The sequence below is a fragment of the Suillus plorans genome (genome assembly GCF_016647745.1).
Source record: "Suillus plorans strain S12 chromosome Unknown HD556scaffold_11, whole genome shotgun sequence".
Lineage (NCBI taxonomy): Eukaryota > Fungi > Basidiomycota > Agaricomycetes > Boletales > Suillaceae > Suillus > Suillus plorans.
The window spans coordinates 237,031-252,520 of record NW_024537395.1 but is presented as its reverse complement, the minus strand read 5'-3'; the positions used below and the strand labels follow the sequence as shown (position 1 = coordinate 252,520).

The window sequence follows — 15,490 nt, the reverse complement described above, 5'->3', positions numbered from 1 at the left end:
TTCGAGAGCATTAGTAGCTACATACTTCTAATGCCGCAGGTCTTCAGGTCTTAGATTTTACGAGATTAGCCTAGGTTCATGAAGCACTCGAGAAGAAACGGACATGAACCCAGAACTTGAGAAGATATCCCGACTTTCTTTTGTTGATCACCGTAGAAGCTTCATGAAATACAGTCCATCCTCTGTATGTTTTTATGGACGAAAGCAACAGATTACTTTAGTGGACGCAAATCATCGGAGACTGCACGTACGTGATCAGGGGAGTGATGAGTGGCCTTTCACGTGACCACCCTTCTGAAATACTTCGGCTCCTCAAAGCTCCCAGAAGCAAGGTACGTGCAGCTAGCGCTGCCGCGAATAACTGAAGCGAATCGAAGTGGAAATTTGAGACACTTCAGTAGACTTCGATGAGTCAACGAAGTTATTTGAAGTGCGCTTCGTGGCGCGCGACACAGAGAAGTAGGATAGGTTAGCAGCTAAGCAAGTTCGTCGACTCGGAACTTGCCTGCTGCAATGAGCTCATCCGAGCTTATGGCATTCCTAGATACCGGCCAGTATGATTTACTTCTTCTGCAATAAGATAGGGCGTGAAATCCAGCCGGTCGTGCCAGTGCTTGTAAGATAACTTAAGTATCTGTAAAGCTTCGAGAACGATTGATGCAGAGGTCAGCACACCGAACTGTGCATGCCTCTGTGCTGGAGGAGAAAACTCATTCAGAAGGGACAGGGTGAAACCTGCGTGGAAAGGCCATCATGATCCTTTGTGATACAGAAAAGCAGCGAGAATATTATATGTTCTTTTTGCAACGAAATATCATGTTCATTTGATGAATGGCTAAAAAAACTCAAATAGTGCACGTACCTCCAAAAACGAACGATATCAGCTGTGCGTTTAGCCGTAGCATCAAGAAGCGCTGTATTTCTCGCTCGGCATCTGCAGCAGCTCGACATGCTGCAGGGGCGTCATATACTAGACATATGCATGCAGAGGTGGATAGAGGTTTCGCAAAGTCCTGAAAGAACCTTTGGTGTTACTAATGGTGAAACTGGTGGGCCATGACTGTATAAAGTTCTTGGACCTGAGGTGCAAGCGAGTACTAACGAAATCTCACGTTTCGAAGTGAAGCGAATTTACCTCTTGAAGTCACTTCACTTCGGTAGCAACAAGTATTACCGATAGGCTAGCGTAACATAAGCACGTAATGACAAGACCTCGAAAACCTTGTCAGCTGCAAATTCGCCTCTAACCTACCCGAGTAGTAGGAACAGCGACGGCAAAAACCTCTTGACCACGAACAGGACAACTTTCTGGCGCTCGCTAACGCCAACGATGATTCGCATACACGAAAGGTTCATTACCTATCTCTTTGCTTGTTCAGAAACTCGCCATCGGTATTCATCTAGCTCCTAAGTCAAGTTTCATCACTGTATGCGGCGGCGTGCGCCCTTTAGCGCACCAAACTCCACTTGTCCGTCATTTTTCTGCCCTCGTCGACTGAGGGTGCGCTTTTGGTGCCCACGCTCTCATATGGCCACCATCGTTGTTCTCTGTCAAAGCCTGCCTCCTTTCTGCTGGACTTATCATACATTATCCTGCCGACAATGCCGGACAGGCCGTCACCGAGTTATTCAGCATCGATGTTTCTGGCCTCAACCGTATCTTCCCCAGGTATGGAGGATTGTGCTGCTCGTATCGTATCAGCATTATTACCGCCAGGTATTGTGAAACACGAGCCTGTGTCCCCGCCCTCATCAGCCCTCATCACTCTCGCACTCGTGAACAGCAGCGATGACTTGAACATGTCGCCCGTTCCGGGATTTTTCGTTGAAGTTGAAAAACATAGAAACATGTCTCCTTCATTTTTTTGCTTGGAGGCAGCGCCAGGCTTCATGAGGTTGTAGTTGGCCTAGCGCCTGATGCAGGAGGATGCAAGTTGGAGGTCAGGTGTGGTAGCCTGGTCACGGCGGCGGGAGACTGCAGGTCGGGCATGGTGCAGGAATAGACGCGCAATGGGCGCGATGGCACGATGCTTAACCTTATACACGAGCAGAAAATACCTTGCCGAGCGGTGCTGAAGGTCTTGACCTGTCACAGTACTATAAGTGAGGTAACTGCCTCGTTTTCGGGAGCTTGGAGGAGCCGAAGTGCTTCGGAAAGGTGACAGTACCACAGACTCTGCCTTCAAGGCGCCATTACGGCAATAAAGCGTTCCGAGAGATAACCCTATAGAAATCGATTAATTACATAAATTAAATTCTAATTCTAAATTTGGACTTAAAAACTACGCAATCTCCGCTTTAAAGGGTCTCATCACCGTGTGCAACAGCGACCAGACCTAATTTCTTCCATTCTTCGATCTTCATATCAGCTTGAATTTGTACAGGCATAATCTGGCACGATGTCGCAGTGGGGCCAGCCGGGATTTCAGTATCCCATGTCCACAGGCTATCCAGGTCAACAGTTTCAGCCTGGCCAGAATCCTCAATTTCAGCAACAACCCAGTTTCCAGCCTGGAGGAATAGCTAGTGGTGGTTTTCAGCCTGGTGGAATTGCTCCACAGCCTACCGGGTTTCCAGGCGCACGACCACAGCAGCCTTACCAGCAGCCTCAACAGACAGGCTACCTGAGCCCGGGCCCCTCTAGACTGGGTGTCTTGCAAGCCCAGCCTACGGGTTTTCCAGGTGAGAGTAGCTTTGCGCAGCAGGCTCGTCCGCAGCCTCCACCTGTTCCGCCCATTCCAAGCCAATTCCAGCAGCAGCCTCAGTTATACCAACAGCCTGGGTTCGCAAATCCACAGCGTTTCGGAGGTCCGTCTCCTTCAGGATTCGGTGGAAACCCAGGTCTCGTACCCCAGCCAACCGGGTTTGCGGGTCGTACTCCTGCGCCCTTGATCCCCCAAGTAACTGGCTTTGTAGATCCACGGTTGCAAATGATGTCTAGCTCGTTCTTACCTGCCAATATCTCTGCACCATATGGTGCAGGAGGAATTCCCCAGCTTGCTGCCCCTCCCCAGCAGCAGTTGGGTGGTCTATCTTTGCAGCAGTCCTTCCAGCAACATAATCAAGCACGAGGCATAGGGTCTGCACCCAAGATCCCATGGACGCTCTCCAAAGCCGAAAAGAAGCAATATGACCAGATTTTCAGATCCTGGGACGCCCAAGGCACTGGTTTCATCAGCGGTCAGACCGCACTCGAGGTCTTTGGCCAGAGTGGAATCGAAAAGAACGAACTGGCTCGCATCTGGTGATTATCAATTTTTTCTTACTGTACATCAAGTCTCTAATGTCTATGCAGGACCCTTGCTGACGCTGATAACCGCGGCAAGCTCAACCTTGCTGAATTCCATGTCGCAATGGGCCTGATCTACCGCAGTATGTCCTTGCATTTCATCTTTACTTTACACCACTGACACAACACCAGAACTTAATGGCAATGACATACCTGACGAACTCCCATCCGAACTTATCCCTCCATCCTCTCGAGATCTTGATACCTCTGTTAATTTTCTCAAGGACATTCTCAAGAATGATACGCGCGCCCGCTCTCCATTGGGTCTCGACACTCCTGTCTCACGTCTCAAAGAGCGTTCTTTCAATTCTACATCTGCACCAGGTGCTGGCGGGCGACAAGATGCTACAGTCTACAAGCATACCGATGCAGAGCCCCCTGGCGGGTTCTACCAGCCCCGCAGCAGGCACATCGATCGCAGCACTGTGCGCTCGCGTAATGAAGACAACAGCCCTGCCGCAGACATGTCTGATATAAAGCGTCAACTTGCCAACACGCAAAAGATGCTCGATGCAAGCGCAGTAGCAGATGCGGGCGATGACGAACTCGATCGTGAGATGGGCGATCTGCGGTACCGCATCAAGCGTCTGCAAGAAGATCTGGATTATGTCTCCCGCGGTCCAAGGAGCGCGAGCAAAGAGGAGGAACGTAGGAGGTTGGAGAGAGAGCTTTTGCAGCTCATGCACGAGCGTGTACCTGAGCTCGAACGCAAGATCGAGGACCGCCAGGCGAGGAAAGAGAGGGAGAATCGCGAGTATGCCAGAGAGCGTGATAGGAGGAACGAGAGATCTGGTCGGTTTGACGATACAGATGGCGGGCATTCGCCTTCCTTGGGCTATCGAGATGATGACCGTGATAGACCTTATTCTCGCAGTGCATCGAGGTACGATAAGGATGACAGAGACTACGACAGGGATAGGTCGTACCGTGACCGCCATGATGATCGCGATGTGTCGACAACAACGCGTACTCCGCCGCCACCGCCTGCTGCTCCGGTAAACAACATATCGCAACCACCACCACCGCCACCAGCCACCAGCCGCTCGCCTGCTCCAGGATTGAAACACATGACACCTGAAGAGCGTAAAGCATTTCTTCAAGTACAAGCGAAGAAACGTCTCGAAGAGCGTATGCAAGCTCTAGGTCTTTCTATGCCATCGTCGACTGTATCATCTACCTTGGGTGTCAGCGTTGAAGACAGACTCGCTCAGGAGAGGAAGGAAGCGGAAGAGAAAGCCAAGGAAGCTGAGAGACAGGCTGAAGAGCGCGAGAGACTTAGGAGAGAACGACTTGAAAGCGAGAAGGCTCTTAGGGAAGGCAAGGCGACTCCTCAGCCTACGCCTGCTGCCCCAACACCTACTACTACCGCCCCACCTCCTGCCCCTGCACCCAAGATTGCGTCACCAGCTCAGAAGCCCCGTGCACCAGCACCGCCCCCACCAAGGAAGGGCTTTGCTCTTCGCCCATCTGCGACTTTATCTTCTTTGCCCTCGCCTGCTCCTGCTCCTGCTCCTGCTCCTGTAATTCCCACACCAGCTCCCGTAGCACCTGCTCTTCCACCAGTACCTGCTGTACCCAAAGAAGACCCAGAGGATGCAGATTTCAAAGCCCGTGAGGCAGCACTTCGCCAGAAACGAGAAGACCACGCTGCCCTCCTCCGCAAGCTTGAGGAAGAAGAGGAGGAGGCGCGTCGCGCTGATGAATTATACCTGGCACGCCGAAAGCAGTTCTTGGCTAGTAAATCTGCCGTGTCCCCTATCATGCCTGCTACACCTACATCTCCTGTCCCCCCGCCGCCGCCTGCTTTCGTTCCTGCTCCGCCGCCGCCTGCTCCTCCAGCAGAGCCCAAGTCTGGGCCCGATGAAGTGGCGCCTACTATTACTACTCCACCACCGCCACCACCGCCCGCACCGCCTGTAAATAAGTCAAGTACCAATCCCTTCAGTCGAATGATGAAGGAGGGGGGATCTACTGTTTCAACCCCTGCAGCAAGCAACGGTAGCAGCAACCCCTTCTTCCTCAACAATCCTGCGCCTGCGCCTACCACACCCGCTCCCCCTAAAAGTCCTGGACCTTCGAGCAAATCGACCTACAACACGGCTGGAGGTGATAGCGAAGATGACTGGGATAACCTAATGGAAAACGAAGAGAATGATAGTAGTGATGAGGAGTTGGGTTCAAGGGACACGCGTATGGGTTTGGCGCAGCAGCTGTTTGGGAACTTGTTGCCTTCAAGGCCCCAATCTGCTGGACCTGAGAAGTCTCGAAGTCCTGCACCTCTGCTACCAGCTTCTGCACCCCCTGCACCTCCTCCACCACCCGCACCCACTGCACCTCCTCCACCATCTGCACCATCTGCACCCCCACCACCATCAGTCAATGTCGCACCCCCAGCTCCAACTGGTAATCACAGTGCCCTCTTGAACGCTATCCAAGGAGGCGCAAAATTGAGGAAGGCTGTTACTCATGACCGTAGTGCTGCAGCAACCTCCGGCAAAGTCATCGGCGATGTTGCTCCTCCTGCTCATATCAATGCTGCACCCCGTCCGGCGTCGCCCCCCGCTGCTATCGCCCCTGCAGCATTTGTGCTTCCTTCACCCCAAGAATCCACTGCTGAGGCACCCCAGATGAGCAGAGGGTCGACTTCAGGACACAGTAAGAAGGAATCAGTTGACTGGTATACTGGTCTTGCTGCTGACCAAGGCGCTGTACATCACTTGCCGACTACTATTGAGGAGGATGAGGAGCCGGCTGAGGAGATATCTGTGATGCCAGAGATTCAAGCGTCTGAGGCAACGATTGATATGATGGATGATATTGATAGGTCTACTGGTGAGCAGTCATGGGGCAGGGGGGGAATCTGAACTGATTATTTTTCAGAGTTCCGTGTGTGGTCGCTTTACCCGTATGAGGGACAGAGACCTGATGATCTTAGTATGGTCGTTGTTGATCTGTACGGCTGATTGCTGATTATTTTGTTAGGCTTTCTTGAGAACCTGATCATTACTGCTCATCCTTCCAAGACAGGAGGCGCCTGGTGGTATGGCACCATCGTGAAGGATGGCAAATCTGGATTCTTCCCACAAACATATGTACAGAAGGTGGAACCAGGTGCGTAAACCTCGATGTACCTTTCTTTCAAATATGTTCATCATGTATGTAGTGAAAGCAAACGCGTTGTACTCATACGCAGGGGAGGGCGCAGATGAGCTTCCCTTTGCCGAAGGCGACGAACTCTCCATCATAGATAGAGGCGAAGAGGATTGGTGGAAAGCTGAACGAGACGGAATTGTCTTCATCGTGCCGGCTGCTTACCTGGAGATAGTAGAGGGTTCGTGGATTTTATCGCCTCCCCCTTGAGTTTTCCTCTTAACCTTGATCGCCGTTGGCAACTAGACTAAAATCTATTCTTTTGCTTTTCTTTTACATGTACGATTCGGAAATACCATTTTCGTTGTTAACAGCCGCCGGATCTCCACCCCTCCTGCGCGTGAACCCGCATGAGAAGCCGTCGACTAACATTGACAGTGCCGAACGTCCTGATATATCGGGGGCGGCAGCTGTCAGCGGATCACCTGATGAGGACGACCACGTTGACAGGTCTTCCGATGAGGGCGAGGACTATTATTCGATGGACGAATCAGATGACGAATCAGAAGGGTCTGAAGATGGGACTATTGAGGACGAACACGCTCGAGAACTTGAACGTCAACGAGTATTGGAGGCGGCAGGCCTGATTGTAGATACGAGCTCGAGTGTGACAGCGCCGCCTAATCCCCCAGTACAGAAGCGCCGCCATCCACCCGTGACTCCTCAACGGGTTTCCATAGCACCAGTGGCTTCGAAGATTCTTCCGCCATTGCCGACTGTTGACTTGACAGATACTGAGCTCGATTCGACGTCTCATCTGGACGACGCTTTCGATCGGTACGAGGTTTTCAAGAAGACGAATGGAAGCTTCAGCAATAGGATGTCTGTCTCATCCTTTGATACCTCTCCTTCGTCACCGCCGCGCTCGCCCGCTGTGTCTTTGGCGCCTAGTCTCACACATCGAGATTGGGAGAGTCGTACGTCGCAGTTTTTGAGCTTTTTGGGGAGACATACAAATAGGTCGAGTACGCCGGAACAAGAAAAGAAAACGTTGGTCATATCTGGTCCTATCGTCAATACGCCTGCTGGTGGTGAGACTGGAGATGAGAGCCCTAGTTTTGGCACGGTGCGTGTCTTTTTTGCTATTACCGGGCGCCGTATTGAGGTGAGTAGTCATGGGCGAGCTTAGTGGACAAGTCGGCACTTGAGGGCATTCCTAAGATGGAGCGGCGACGACAAGAGGTGAGATTATGTGCTTGTAGTGTGGTTGTTGTGTCTCACGATCTGCAGGCAATTTTTGAACTTATTTCTACCGAAGCAGATTACGTTCGCGACCTGCAGCTCATCGTTGAAGTATGGTTTAAAGTGCTATTAATATTGTAGTGTTCAGATTGCTCACGTTACTATGACAGTTGTTCTACTCCCGACTTATGGGCACGCTCGGAGAGAAGGCGACCACTGTTATATTTGCCAACATTGAAGACATATTACTCACTAATACTGTACCTTCTCGGTGCTCTCGCTTACTGGCTATGACTGACAGCTTTGTAGACATTCCTTTCCGTTCTCGAAGAACGTCAGAAAGACTGTCGGCTCTATATCGACCACATTGGCGATGTTCTGGAGACTCACATTCCTAACATGCACCTTTATTTGGTACATACTTCCTGAGTCTGCGCATCGTTAATATTCACCTTTTTTAGTCGTACTGCTTGAACCAGCACAACGCTGCCAAGGTTCTTCACTCCATGAGAGACAGTAATGCTGACCTTGCTACTCAACTTCAGGTATGCTACAAACGTTTTGTTAGCTGTTTACTGACCTTTCTCTCAGCGCCTCCGTGATGACCCTTCTGCTCGAAATCTTGATTTATCACATTATCTCCTCGTACCAAGTACGTTCATGCGGAGGCTTAATAGCCGTTAGTAGCTGACTTTCTATTCCAGTGCAACGCCTCACCCGATACCCTCTCCTAATCCGCCAAATCCTTCAATACACAGATCACTCCTCAACGACTAATACCTCCATCCACACCGTAACTAACGGACAGCCTCCAGGAGTCTCCATCCAGCTCCCAGGCGATGACGAGGAACGAAAAAACATCAGTACTGCTTTGAAAGCAGCACAGAAAATTTTGGAGCATGTGAACGAGACGATACGGGAGCAAGAAGGGAGAGAAAGGCTGGGTGAGATTAGCAAGGATCTGTGGATTGGACAGGGGTGCGTATTTTCTTGCATATTTGCTCCTGATGGCGCTGAGTTATCTTCTCAGTCACCTTGATCTAACCGCTCCAACACGCCACCTGGGACCGCGAAAGCTTGTGAAGGAAGGGATAATAAGCAAAGCAAAAAGCGGACGCAAACTTCGTCTGTTCCTGTGCAGCGACATTCTCGTGCTGACTCATGAAGGAGGAAAGGGTTTATATCGTGTTGTGAGTGTTTTTATCGCCATTACCGGAATTTAGGTAGGTGCTGATGTGTGGGATAGCCCATACCTCTCAACGAAGTGCAAATAAAGGGGTCGAGAAACGAGCGAGGTTCGTAATATTTCTACCTATCACGACCTTGAGTTTACTGTGCCCTAGAGGACTCTCTGCTTCGCCTACACCTTACTTACCCGCGTGGTGGCGATACCATTGTTTTGCGAGCGATTTCAACCAAAGAAGCTCTATCATGGAAGGACGCAATCGAGCGCGCTAGTCGAAGAGCCAAGGATGGAGAGCGACGAGCTGTAAAAGCTCTGCGTGCATCATCAAAGACGGACCTACAACTTTAATATCTACAGACATTTTATTAGACTTCTCTGCTATTGTTATGATCCCATATTAACTGACATTCAGCTACCCATTCCTAAGCAGCATCTTATCAATTCTATCTCATTGCTGTGACCATGGACGATCGTGCGATGTCTGCATATGTACTTGAATTGTTCTGAAGTGATTCAGCAGCTCAGGCTTTCTGGTTGTGCAGCGACTCCCCATTTGGGATACCCTTAATACGCTACGGTACAGCAAATGAGCGCCCAGTTGTCTCGATGCTCAACGTTTAACTGCCACCATAGCGAGCTTATCCATAACAGAATGGATTATTTGATGCTTTCCACTCTCCGCTGTTTCATAGCTTGATCCTTTCGAGACCCAATAGGAGTTCTTCATACAAGCAGTAAGAAATCCAAAAGCCTGCTCGTCTTACTGGATCATTCTGCGGCAGCTTCCTAGCCGTATCCTATAATGGCACATGGACAAGGAAAATGAGTTATAGATGTTCATACTGTCATATTTATTCTGCTAGACCACAACTGACCGAAATCAAGTTATGCATCGCACGTAGGCAGCATCGCCGCGATCTTGTCCTTCCGCTGTCTAAGAAGATCGATCATGGTCTGGATGCCCTTCAACACGCCCTCATCGGGACCTGCCCCGTCGATAAGTCGGGTATGTGCGAAGTCTATAAGAGAAAGGGAACACAAAAGAGCTTGATGTTCCTCCTCTTCCTCTATCGCTTCGTCGGGTATAGACTCCAGAACAAGTTGTCCGTTTTCATCTATCTCGACCTCTACTTCGTCATCGTCGTCTTCTTCTTCTTCGATCGTGGCGGTCCCGGAAGGCATGGAAAGCATCTTCCATGCACGTTCCCAGTCTCCCTCGTACACTATGAGAATACTCCCACCTACCATGCGCATCTCAATGTTCGCTATGGTAGCTTTCAATTCTTCTAGGTCGGCTTGAAGTGTAGTGAGAATGCAGTGGAGGAGGATAGCAGGAAGACCAGATTGTGGCTTTGACACGTCTGAATCGGATGTCTCAGTGAAGTTCGGTGGTATCGGATAAGGTGCAGACGAGACGGGAAAGAACATCTCAATAACGTCAGGAAGCTGTTCCTTCTTGATCGATCTGCCGTACGACTTGGGCGTCAAGATAGGTTCGGAAGAGTCATTACCGTACACCTTCACCGATTTCAGCGTTTAATCTGAGTATTAAAACCATGAGCAGGTACCTGAAATCCTGTGAAGCGAACGCCCGTTTCTCCGCTAGTAGTATTATGAGCGACTTTAATCATACGCGCTTGCTTTTCAGGAGGCGCGTCTTCATCGTAGAGGACGGTCCCAAGTTTCACATCCAGAATACAAGGCTTCACAAAGCCGTACGCAGCATTTTCAAGGACGAGGCGCTGTGCTGGACCAGATAAGAAAAAACGGGACGCGCTGACAGCAGAATCGGATTGACATATCTTTATCCTCTGACACTATATTGCCATGTACGGGAACTATTTCCATATTTCCATCGCCAACTGCATTTGAATCTTTGAGTTGCCCCTCGAGCTTCAGCACGCCCAGAAACTTTGGGGTCCAGTTTCTAAGCTTCGAGAGTTCATCGTGATCGCCTGCTGCGGCGATTCGTTGATAAAATTCAATTTCACGAGGAAGGGCTGGCTTGATCAGAAGGGAATTGTCTTCTGTTGTCTCAATGCCTGCATGGCCACCTACTTGAGCTGCTAGAGGGCGGGTGGCCGCTATCGTTGGCCCGAGCAGGAGCGGAGAATTAGACATGGACGTAGAGTACTAGCACGTGACCCGGCGTGTTTCATTTAATAAATTTACAAAGGCGCGTCAACCTTCAAGGTACACCGACCTCGATAGTCTTCAATCACTTTTTTTCAGTGCTTCCAACAATGAGCAGACGTGGAAATAATGTCCGGGGACCTACATCTGCATTGACCGAGTTTCTTCGGGTATGTTTCGGTCCCCCTAAAACATTTGCATCGCTTCAATAAAACTTTGTTAACAGGAGTCAGGTATTAATCCTGCTACCATTGCTCGTCGAGTGGCTACACAGAATCAGCCTGGGAGCCAGTCACAAGGTCAATCTGTAGCTGGTCCGAGTAACGCTGGAGATAACGTGGAAGATGTTCCAGAAGAAGAGCAACCGGAGGAAAGTGCTCCCCAGGCGTCGAATGGCCGACGTGGTCGAGGCAGGGTAAGTCGTTCATATGAAAGTCTTTCATCGTTGAATTGACTCTTTGGTCGAATAAGAACACTGGCTACGCCTCAGACGAGCTCGACGATCCTGCGGAAGAATCTCCTGTCAAAAAACGGAAGGGTACGAAGGGCCGAGCGACGGCCGCCACAAAAGCCAAGGCCAAGAAGAAAGCGAAAGACGATGGTGAATATGAAGGCTCCTCTGAGGACGAATACCGGGCAATGTCGAAGAATCTCTGGTCAGTGGGTGGAAACGGTAGTCCCAAACCTCTGGCTGGGAGCTTCGAAACCTGCGCGAGATGCGAAAAGCAGTTCACTGTGGTATGATTTCGTTTCACTCAGAATAACATGGCGTAACATTGCGTGTAGACAAAGTATACTATGGCAGCAAATCCGCCTCCTGGCTATCTCTGCCACCATTGTGCCAAGGCTTCTGGTACTGACCCTTTCAAGAAGCCCGTAGTCCCTCGCAAACGCGTTAATGTCACGGAAAAACGGGATGTTATCAGTTATCGGGAACGCCGTTTTCCGTCTCTTGCGGCAATATGCATCGAGGTGGGCCATTAATAACCTTTCATTGTCAAGACGACTGAGCTTTCATGGCACAGCTTATCAGCCGCTACATTAACGATGTGGAAGCTTTGGGTGATATAGGTGCCGTGAACATGGATGAAATTGCGAAAGCCCTCTCTAAGAACCGTGGTCTGTGAGTGATGAGTATGGGATACTTCTCGGAGATTCTCACAGCAGAACGACAGCACTCCTGAGAATGCACATTTGTTCTATGATGTGCTCAACAAGAAGCTGAGGTTCTATGATGCAACTAGTATGTTTCACTATCCTTCTGCTCGTACCGGTTCACCCAAGCCTTTTTGTTTAGATTTGAATCCAGACGCATTGACAACCCTCGCTTCCCTCAACCCCAACTTGACTCACTTACATCTTGATTATTGCGGGCGTCTCACATCGCCCGTCCTTTTAGCTTTTTCCACTTCAATGCCGCAGTTGACTTCCCTGACACTCCTTGGCCCATTCCTCGTACGGGCAGAAGCCTGGATCGAATTCCTCAAGGCTATGTCAGGCTTGCGAGTGTTCAAGATTACGCAAAGTCCAAGATTTGACTTAGAATGCATGCAAACATTCGCAGGTAGCTGCAAAAATATCGGAGAGCTCTCATTGAGGGAAATTGGTTTGATGGACAACGAGTTTGCGGATCCTTTATGCTCTCTACCGCCATTGAGAGTGCTAGATTTGGCGTTTCCAGGAATAGGCATAGATGAAGACGGTTGGATGAAGATCATAGAAAAGCACGGGAGCACTCTTGAAACACTTGATACCTCAAAGCATGAAGGATTCACTGACCATGTCCTCCAGGAGAGTGTCAGGAAATACTCCCGTATCTTGTTCGAATTAAAACTGGACGAGTGTCTTAGTCTCACTGATGAAGGCGTGGCGCAATTCTTTGGCAACTGGGCTTATCCCATGTCCACTCTGAAAGACGAAGGCGACGATATGGATGTGGACGCTGACCCTGTAGAAGTCAGTCTCACATCCCTCGAACCATTCACGCCAAATCCACCGTTGCGCGTACTGTCTCTTGCCCGAAATCAAGAGCTCTCAAGTGCGGCACTCGCAGCTGCCATCGTACACTCTGCTCAGTCGCTCACGTGGTTGAGTGTGAATGGACTACGCAGCGCTTCCTCTGAAGCACTTGCACAACTCAAGAGGGCGAAGGAACTGCGCTATCTAGATGCTGGGTGGTGTCGGGAGCTAGATGATTTTGTGATGAAAGATGTTGTCACAGCGTGCATGAAGTTGAACGAGATTAAGGTGTGGGGATGTAGTCGCGTAAGGGGTGTTGGTTGGGGTGTGAAGGTGAGCCAAGAAGCTTCGTTTACGTGTTTGCAAACTGATCTGACCTCACAGAGAGCCATAAAGGTTCATGGGATCGAACCGAGCGGGGGCATGTAAAAATATCGCGTGGTTACTTGGTGCAGCATTGCATGTACATGCTTGAGATGATGTAGTTATTTACAGGTTTTTCGGCCGCCTTTTTCTTGTTGAGCACACTGAAGCCTACTTTCATTACTGACAGACAAGCCAATGACCGTCTGATATTTTGATGTGGCGATTCGCAGGCAGTTCATGAGGCCCGTTTCAGAGTATTGATATATAATTTGGTAACAGATTAAAAACACGCGGCTTACTGTGGAGATTCGCTGCCATACCCTCGCACGGAAAGCGGCGCCAAGCCCATCAAGCATCTTGCTGCAAAGCACTCACAAATTTGACGGCATTTGAGCTATCTTTTCATTTCCGAGTTCGTCGGTTGCTCCTCGACATTTAACGTTCAACTTTGACGGTGAAAATGTGCATCTCAACCATCATGGGAGGGCTCGTGCACCCGGAGGTATGTGTTTTATCTTGAACACTATGTACTTTCACAAAGCGCAGCAACAGGAACCTCTATCCATTCTGCTTGCCCCACCAGACACTCAGGCCGCTGTGATGCCAGAGCACCTGGAACTGTACAATGACTCAGGGCGCATACCTTCAGAGATTGATCCACCAGTCGGAGCACTGTATGAAGATGAAGATCCTTGTCAGTGAGTAATCATCCCCATGGTGGGATCTCTCCCCCTCATCTCCACCATCTGATAGAGGATCTGGACCCAAGCTCTGTGTGGCGTTCGTCGGAATGGGATCGCAACATCCAGCCATGGGTCGTCAGCTCGCGGAAAGATACCCTCCATTCCTAGCTTCCATCAAGGAAAACGATAGGATCTTGATGGAGGTATATGGCCAGCCATCGTTACTGGACCGCACAGGCCTCTTCATTCCGGGCGCCGAGTGCTCACTGAACGCCAGTGGCACCTGGTCGTTAAATGATGTCATTCTATCATTTGCATACGTACAAATCGCCTTGTGGGATCTCATTCGCAATTTGGGATTTAAAGCAAATTTCGTTATTGGCACAAGGTATTTAATCGCATCGATCAGAAGTTGAAAATGTTATTAAATGGGCGTTCAGTATAGGGGAGATAGTGATGGGTTACGCGGCAGGCCATTACGATAGATCAACCGCGATCGGGATTGCTGCGGCCTTCGCTACTACCATGTCTGAAGTCGAGGGAAACGGTGCCACCATATTTGTCGCCGTCAGTCCACGGCAAGCACGGATGATCATCGATGACGTGCTGCTTCATGCAGGGGCGACATCCGGCCTCTGGATTTCATCCTTTCATTCTCCACACGCCGTTGCCATCGCTGGCACCCATCCCCTCATAGACGCCTTATTTGCTTTCCTAAGCAACTCCAAGACCTTCTCAGATACATTTGCACTGCGGCTCCCTCAGCTTGGGTGTGCATTCCACACACCATTGATGGAACCAATAGAGGGGCCGTTCAAGGCAGCACTGGAGAATCTAGACCTAGACCGAAAGTCGGATGGGGGGACACGTGAAGTGCGAGTGATGTCCACCATTGACGGTGCTTGGCTCAATAGGCCGCTTGATAGCGACTACTTCTGGGACAATGTTCTCCGCCCAACGAGATTTGGGGACATCGTGCAGAAGCTTGTTCATGACGAGGGCGATAATGTCATTATCCTGGAGATCGCTGCTCACCCAGCAATGAAAACTTGCGTAGAACAATGCGGAGCTCGTTATGTCGGGCTAATCCGACGCCCTGCCACGGAGTCCTTGATTGATGGATCAAATGAATGTATTCAGCTTCTTGAAGCGGTCCAGCATCTTTACGATGCTGGGTTCAGGAGCACACTCCCGCTAGGGGTGTTTGAACAAGCCCTTCGACTCCTTCGTACTGGTAAATAGGCTACATGATTCGTTGTAGACATGGTGACTCGACCTACCATATTTTTGGCGATTGACGCTGATATAGCTGCCTCCTAGATGAAAGAGTTTAGGGGAGCGTGTTGTCCAAGCGTGTCGTCTACATTATAACGCAACCTCGCTAATACTGGGTATATTCACGCTCGGATCCAGCCATCTAATGTACATCTAAATCTTGGAATAAGAATATGCTTCTGGCTTTGCGTTGAACCTGTGTTGAACCAACCGCAAACCGCAATTCGCTGGATCAAAGGTCCGGATAACTAGCATGGCTACTACTTG

The 15,490-nt window shown here is 50.0% G+C and overlaps 5 protein-coding genes across 5 annotated transcripts; 3 read left to right on the top strand and 2 right to left on the bottom strand.

Annotated features, from left to right (window-relative positions):
- Positions 1-529: 529 nt before the first annotated feature.
- Positions 530-1,589, bottom strand: HD556DRAFT_1305521 (uncharacterized protein; the record flags this gene model as incomplete). The annotated part of the gene is made up of 5 exons (XM_041299798.1): positions 530-735; positions 863-970; positions 1,136-1,181; positions 1,253-1,318; positions 1,458-1,589. 5 exons carry the CDS (start codon positions 1,587-1,589, stop codon positions 530-532), a joined length of 558 nt encoding a protein of 185 aa, XP_041163682.1.
- Positions 1,590-2,309: 720 nt separating this feature from the next.
- HD556DRAFT_118302 (uncharacterized protein) lies at positions 2,310-9,424 on the top strand. The gene is made up of 17 exons (XM_041296105.1): positions 2,310-3,244; positions 3,296-3,372; positions 3,422-6,121; positions 6,170-6,223; positions 6,272-6,400; positions 6,453-6,620; positions 6,754-7,505; positions 7,553-7,621; positions 7,670-7,732; positions 7,792-7,881; positions 7,931-8,035; positions 8,083-8,166; positions 8,213-8,273; positions 8,326-8,599; positions 8,652-8,811; positions 8,868-8,916; positions 8,965-9,424. The coding sequence occupies exons 1-17, from the start codon at positions 2,400-2,402 to the stop codon at positions 9,153-9,155; spliced, it is 5,871 nt and encodes a 1,956-aa protein (XP_041163681.1). The 5' UTR covers positions 2,310-2,399; the 3' UTR covers positions 9,156-9,424.
- A 268-nt stretch (positions 9,425-9,692) lies between these two features.
- Positions 9,693-10,928, bottom strand: HD556DRAFT_1231587 (uncharacterized protein; the record flags this gene model as incomplete). The annotated part of the gene is made up of 3 exons (XM_041297442.1): positions 9,693-10,325; positions 10,376-10,583; positions 10,606-10,928. 3 exons carry the CDS (start codon positions 10,926-10,928, stop codon positions 9,693-9,695), a joined length of 1,164 nt encoding a protein of 387 aa, XP_041163680.1.
- On the top strand, positions 10,909-13,518 carry HD556DRAFT_1346551 (RNI-like protein). The gene is made up of 8 exons (XM_041302254.1): positions 10,909-11,110; positions 11,167-11,355; positions 11,412-11,678; positions 11,727-11,912; positions 11,966-12,063; positions 12,116-12,183; positions 12,238-13,232; positions 13,284-13,518. The coding sequence occupies exons 1-8, from the start codon at positions 11,051-11,053 to the stop codon at positions 13,326-13,328; spliced, it is 1,908 nt and encodes a 635-aa protein (XP_041163679.1). The 5' UTR covers positions 10,909-11,050; the 3' UTR covers positions 13,329-13,518.
- Positions 13,519-13,684: 166 nt separating this feature from the next.
- HD556DRAFT_1266087 (acyl transferase/acyl hydrolase/lysophospholipase) lies at positions 13,685-15,263 on the top strand. The gene is made up of 4 exons (XM_041299111.1): positions 13,685-13,767; positions 13,818-13,963; positions 14,019-14,336; positions 14,389-15,263. Exons 1-4 carry the CDS (start codon positions 13,726-13,728, stop codon positions 15,188-15,190), a joined length of 1,308 nt encoding a protein of 435 aa, XP_041163678.1. The 5' UTR covers positions 13,685-13,725; the 3' UTR covers positions 15,191-15,263.
- The last annotated feature ends 227 nt before the right edge of the window (positions 15,264-15,490 follow it).